At 43.6% G+C, this 6,679-nt stretch overlaps 1 protein-coding gene across 1 annotated transcript in view; it reads right to left on the reverse strand.

Annotated features, from left to right (window-relative positions):
• Positions 1-5,080, reverse strand: part of LOC120056183 (anion exchange protein 2-like) — a 29,801-nt gene extending 24,721 nt beyond the window's left edge. Inside the window, exons 1-5 of the mRNA XM_039004414.1 lie at positions 5,013-5,080; positions 2,983-3,116; positions 2,452-2,699; positions 2,119-2,264; positions 1,357-1,643 (exon numbers count right to left, since the gene is read on the reverse strand). Coding sequence (XP_038860342.1) covers positions 1,357-1,643; positions 2,119-2,264; positions 2,452-2,699; positions 2,983-3,116; positions 5,013-5,080 — 883 coding nt within the window. The remainder of the gene's footprint in view (positions 1-1,356; positions 1,644-2,118; positions 2,265-2,451; positions 2,700-2,982; positions 3,117-5,012) is intronic.
• Positions 5,081-6,679: the final 1,599 nt, after the last annotated feature.

A 6,679-nucleotide genomic window follows, 5' to 3' on the forward strand; every position in this document is an offset into this window, starting at 1 on the left:
TGTACTAAACAGACTATACTAAACAAGTTGTCCTGTGATGAAATGGTTTCCACACACATAGCTACGGGTAGCCTACATGGACACTGGGTCCCCACAATTTCCCACTCTCCCACGCTGAATAGCCTGAAGCCACAGGGCTCTTCTTGCAGGCTCTATTTCCCTATGTGGGAGCATAGCGAACCGGAGGTCGGGATTTTTGACCTGGTAACATTTACATTTAACAACACAGCAGCTTCTAGATATGTTTTATTATTCTGTATTACAAAAAAAATTAAGACGAAGTTGGCTTTTTCACAATTGGGGTCAATGGGAAAGAATGTTTGTTCATTTCTTATGAAATGAACACCAACTCAGAGTATTCCCTTGTGTAGTCATCAAAATGCTGCAATGATGTCACAGTAATATCAAAGTTAATCCCAGGTAAAGTCATACATTTACATTTACATTTAAGTCATTTAGCAGACGCTCTTATCCAGAGCGACTTACAAGTTGGTGCATTCACCTTATGATATCCAGTGGAACAACCACTTTACAATAGTGCATCTAACTCTTTTAAGGGGGGGGGGGGGTTAGAAGGATTACTTTATCCTATCCTAAGGTATTCCTTAAAGAGGTGGTGTTTCAGGTGTTTCCGGAAGGTGGTGATTGACTCCGCTGACCTGGCGTCGTGGGGGAGTTTGTTCCACCATTGGGGTCATAGAAATAATGCTACAATGATGTCACAGTAATATCAAAGTTAATCCCAGGTAAAGTCATAGAAATAATGCTACAATGATGTCACAGTAATATCAAAGTTAATCTCCTGTGTAGGCCTGGAAATTCTGCAATGATGTCACAGTAATATCAAAGTTCATCCTCTGTGAAGTCATGGAAATAATGCTGCAATGATGTCACAGTAATATCAAGTTCATCCTCTGTGAAGTCCTGGAAATAATGCTGCAATGATGTCACAGTAATATCAAAGTTCATCCTCTGTGAAGTCATGGAAAAAATTCTGCAATGATGTCACAGTAATATATACATTTAGTCTCCTGTAAAGTCATTAAAAAGTTGCTGCAATGATGTCATAGTAATACTAAAAGTCATGACATGCTGCTATTATGTCACATTAAAGTGTGAATCAGCCCCCTGTGTCATGGAAATGCAATTATTTCATTCTAAAAATTACATGATGTAATTCTATGCTCCAAAAATCATACCCCTCTGAGTATAGTTCCTGTAAAATGTTCCTCTTTCCAGATAGTTGTTCCCTGCCACGTGGTACTGCTTGATCTTTGGGGTTCTAGGTCGGAAAAATTATATTTATTGATTGATTGATTTGTAGACTGACTGACTGACTCATTGATTAGAACTCACTCTTGATGCCATCCAGGTCGGCGGACCCCAGCATCTGGGCCTCGCTGTCGTCGGTGGCCTGGCGCTGGTGGCGCTCCTGCTGCCCGCCCGTCATGTTGCCCGAGCGCCGGCGCTCCTGCAGGTCGTAGCTGCGGCTGCCAGGGGGCGGTGTCCTGGAGGAGGAAGAGGAGGTGGAGGAGGAGGGAGGCGTGGAGCCCCGTGTGGAGGGGTTGTGGGACTCCTGGGAGGGGCCGGAGGATAGGCTATTCCTCCCTTTGTTGGGGGCCAACACTGAGCCCACTGGCTCACTGGGACAACGATGATGACGTACAAGTAATTAGACAGACGGATGGACAGGCAGGCAGACAGATAAAGTACTGTGACTGTGTGTTTCTCTGTGCACACACTTAACTCTATGCATGTGTTTGCAAATGTGTGTAAATTGCTTTATCAGTTTGTGTGTGTGTCACAGGAGGTTAGTGGCACCTTAATTGGGGAGGACAAGCTCGTGGTAGTGGCTGGAGCGGAATAGATGAAATGGGATCAAATTCATCAAGCACATGGTCTCCATGGTGTTTGTGTGTGTGTGTGTGTGTGTGTGTGTGTGTGTGTGTGTGTGTGTGTGTGTGTGTGTGTGTGTGTGTGTGTGTGTGTGTGTGTGTGTGTGTGTGTGTGTGTGTGTGTGTGTGTGTGTGTGTGTGTGTATATATGTGTGTGTGTTGGTATGTCAGTCTGTGCATGTGTTTATGTGTATGTGTGTTTGTGTGCATCTTTCTCACTTACTCCGTGGGTGTGGCATCCTCTGGCAGGTTGGTACCCAGGGCAGTCTCAGGTACGATGGTGAGGCGTCTGGGAAGGGTGGCACTGCCAGCCTTGCTGTGCGTGGGGGCAGGAGTGACACTGGCAGGGTCATCCTCAGACACGAAGAACTACAGAGAGGAAAGATTGGGGTCAATGAGGAAGAGGCCTACCTAATCAAAAAGAAAAGTAGCTGGGTGTGTGTGTACAGTATGTACTATATGTATGCATGTATACTATAAAACTAATATACTATAACAAATACAGTGTATACTATAAACCACTATAATGTAAACCATTATAAGCTTGCAACTCTACCTGCACACCCTCGTTGTGTGTGTCCGTGTCTGTATCAGGTGTGGGTGTGGTGGTCTGCCCCCCCTCTCCATCGTTCTGGCTGTAGGGCTCGTCTGCCTCCTCTTCTTCCTCGCTCTCCTCTATGTTGGGTGCTCCGCCAGTCCCGGATCCTCTCCTCCATCCCGCTTCCTTCTTCTTGCTCTTCTTCCTCCTTTCTGGGGGTAGTTTGGACAGCGGGTGGTGGATGTGGTGGGAGGAGTGGCGGTGGTCTGCAGACAGGAGAAATAAACCGCGTTTGGTCAAGTCGTCATTTGGTGACGCACTTCCTTGTCTGCATTGAGATATTTGTTGAGCAGCGTTGTCTGTCTTTTAAATGGGCAGCAAAAGCTGAAGAAAGATACATTTTTGATGGACAGGCACGGCCCATACTCAATACTACTTCCAACCAGAATGTGATGTCAAGCTGTACACGGTAACTGATACTCTTTCTATGGTACATAAAACAGTGATTTAATAGATATGAAGGTTAACAAGTAAACATTGGTGGCTCACACTCAAAGTCTTCCTCGTTGTAGGCACGGTGTTTCTCTGGGGGTCCACGGGCTGGTGGGTGGAGAATCTGCTGGAAGAGTTGCACCCCCAGGGTCTTGTTCAGGTCCTGCTCTTCATCATCATCTTCACTCCGCCTAGAAGGGGCCGGTGGCTTGACCGGGGAGGGTGGGTGGTCGGTGGGTGGGTGGTTCGAGGTTAGTGATTATTTCATCATAGTCATGGATTCATATTTACATAAGATTTGATGTTTTTTGTGTATTGCCCTATGACAAACAATGTTAGTATACAACAAGTTATTGCTCACGTATACCCTTTAATCATATATAATTGGAAAGCTTAGCCTAGATTCACAGCTATCAATCAGACACATTTCTGGAATGTTCAGGTCAACAGAACCTTGACATTTGACCTCTAGGGTACATATCAGAATTACCTGTATAAATTGCTTTAAAAAGTCAACCCTGATACGTTTTAATCTTTGTTTGACAAGTGGTTCTGAAAGGTCATGAAATTAACTTTCAAATGATATATAATAAAACCAACTTTGAAAGCACCAGCTATAACTATTGTTTAAAAATAGCCCTTATCGTGCCATTGATATCAAAATGTTGGAAGCTTAGCTATAGAATTTCATGTAGTGGGGCACCTATGTTTTTGGATTGTAACTTTGGTGATAGAGGCACTGCATTTCACACACAACAGGGTTTTAAAAATGTTTGAGAGATACAGCTCAATGGCATCTTATTGGATTAACTCTGCATTACCATACCTGTATGAAATATATGCCCAATAATATCTTAAAATGTTCATAGTGATGTAGAATACACAACCAAAGGCGCCAGGTGTGCCAGATATGTAAAGATGACAAATGATTCACACAATTGTGGTAAGAATGTGCCAAAAAGCTGTCTGATTCAATCATTTCTGAATATGTTTCAAGCCTTAATTACAATACTTAATCTTCAAACATGTAAAATGGATTTACAGCGCCTTCAGAAAGTATTCATACCACTTGACTTATTCCACATTTTGTTGTGATTCAGCCTGATTTCAAAATTGATTAAATATTAATATTTTTTTTACCGATCTACACACACTGATTTGATTCCAGGCTTTATCACAACCGGCCGTGATTGGGAGTCGCACAATTCGCACAATCGCACAATTGGCGGCGCACAATTGGCCCAGCGCTGTCCGTTTTAGGGTTTGGCTGGGGTAGGCCGTCATTGTAAATAAGAATTTGTTCTTAACTGACTTGCCTAGTTAAATAAAGATTACATTTAAAAATGTAAAATGGATTACCATAGGCAACACTAGAGGGAGACAAGGCCACAGGTAAATGCCAGGTGACTGACATTTACCAGTCACCAGATACATTTAGACAAAGGCTTAAAAAACACTGTATACTACATTCATTTAAAAAATGTCCTAACCAATTACAGTTTAAAAGTCTGTTTGGTTGTGAAAAAGTCTGATGGCAGTGCTAAAACCTTTGTCTATTTGTCCTTGCATTAATGATGGACAGTTGGCTCTGGTTGTGGAGGATTCTGCCAGTGCCGTCTCCCCTTCTCTGTGGTAGGAGATCATGTAGATGGTGGTCAGGTTGGTGCATGTCAGTGACCAATCTTCTGCTTGCTCTATCCGTGAATGTTAGTGGTGGAAGGGTCAGTGGGATGTCTCTGTTTTTTGTTATTATCTTGCTTGTCTTTTTCTGTACCCTATCCAGTGCAGCTTGCTGCTTCTTTGTGCAGTCCACCAGCAACACACTGGCATACTCCAGGCATGGTCGGATCAAAGTGCTGTAGATGTAATCAGCGGGAAAGCAGTTTCTTGCCATTACAGTCAGGAAGTGGAAACGCCTTGAAGCCTTTTTCACTGCCTGGTCAATGTGTTGGTTCCCACTAAGTTGGTTGTCCAAGTGGAAGCCAAGGTATTTTGTGCTTGTTAGGACTGGAACAGCCTGTCCACCCAGTATTAGTGGAGCCGGTTGCGGAGGATTTTTTGAGAAGCAGATTCTTAGTTCGACAGACTTCTTCCCATTAAGAAGCATGTTGTTCTCTGTCGTCCATTCCTCCAGTTGCTTAGCCTCCTCTTCCATTTTCAATGTTTGCTAGCCTTAAAGCACAGGACAGGCCAATGTCCAGTGTATCCTCAGAGATGACTCTCTCAGAGTGGACATGTGAAGCAGGAAGAGGTAAGACGAGACGACCCCAACCTCTGGGACCCCAGATGTTACCTCTGGCCATGAGCTGTACATTCCATTTGCTATCACCCTCTGTGTTCTCCCTGTTGTACAGCTGTGAAACCAGGTGAGTAACATTGGACACAGACACAGACTGGCCAGATGCTGGAGGAGTTTAGCATGGTCGACACGATCAGAAGCCATTGACATGTCCGCCAGCAGAACCAGGACCATTATGGCTTGCTTTGAGTCTGTCTCTGTAAGCCAGGTGTGTGAGGCTCTGACCAGCACATTTGTTGTGCTGTGTTTAGGCAAGTATGCATGCTGTTTTTTTTGCATTCTTCAAGATCAACTGGTATGAGCTTCTTGGCAATGAGCCTTTCCTGGACTTTGCCTAGACAGGATGTCAGAGAGATTCGTCTCCAATCATTTTTCTGTCCAGGACTGGAGACCTTAGGAATGGGGCAGATGTTAGCGGTCTTCCACTCTGTAGGTACAGAGCCCAGTTGATAGGAGGTGTTAACAAAGTGAGTGACCACTGGCGCTAGAACTTCTGAAAATTCCTTGAGTAACCATCTGGACCACATGCTTTCTTAGGACTGAGTCTTGAAAAGAGCTTTATTCATTTGTCCAATGTTGCATAGTTCTCCTTCCCCAACAGGCCTAGGAAGAGGAAAAACAGTGAAGGATGTATTTCCTGTCCAAGCTTCAGCAAATAAGTTTTTCAAGACCTCAGCAACATTGTCATTTTCCACATCACCAATCTGTATCATCCCTCTAAATGATTTTAAACAACCAAGCTCTTTATTGATGAAGTCCCACCACTCCATTGGTGGGCTTTAAGGGCTTGAATTTAATTTGTGTAGTAGTTTTTCATTGCCCCTCGGATAAGCTTTTGAACAGCGTTTCTCGCTTTTTTCTATTTCTCTATTTCTTTCACCTCAGCCAAGGAGTTCCTATTGGACGGCTTCAATTTTTTACCCTTTGATGTATGGAGCCAGAGGTGTGGTAAGTTTCCTAAGATTCCGAAGGGAATTCGGTGAGTATTCACAAATGTTTGTGGCATCCATTTTACTTGCTTAAAGTCCTTCATTTTTTTTTTACAACTTACCAATTCTGCAACAGAACTGACCACACAGACAATATCTATATAAATGTCCACCAAAAACAAATGGATGGCTAATATATTGTACCAGGGCCATTGATGTATCAAAACTACAGGACCAGCAAAGACATATCATCCATATAATCACTCCTACATTTTATATATAGGGAACTCATGTGCCTTCTGTCACGTTCCTGACCTGTTTTCCCTTGTTTTTGTATTTATTTAGTATGGTCAGGGCGTGAGTTGGGTGGGTTGTCGATGTGTGATTTTTATGTTGGGATTTTGTGTGTTCGGCCTGGTATGATTCTCAATCAGAGGCAGCTGTCAATCGTTGTCCCTGATTGAGAATCATACTTAGGCAGCCGGGGTTTCACGTGTGTTTTGGTGGGTGTTTGTTCTTGTGTCAG

This window comes from Salvelinus namaycush, chromosome 11 (genome assembly GCF_016432855.1).
Source record: "Salvelinus namaycush isolate Seneca chromosome 11, SaNama_1.0, whole genome shotgun sequence".
In the NCBI taxonomy this organism is placed as follows: domain Eukaryota; kingdom Metazoa; phylum Chordata; class Actinopteri; order Salmoniformes; family Salmonidae; genus Salvelinus; species Salvelinus namaycush.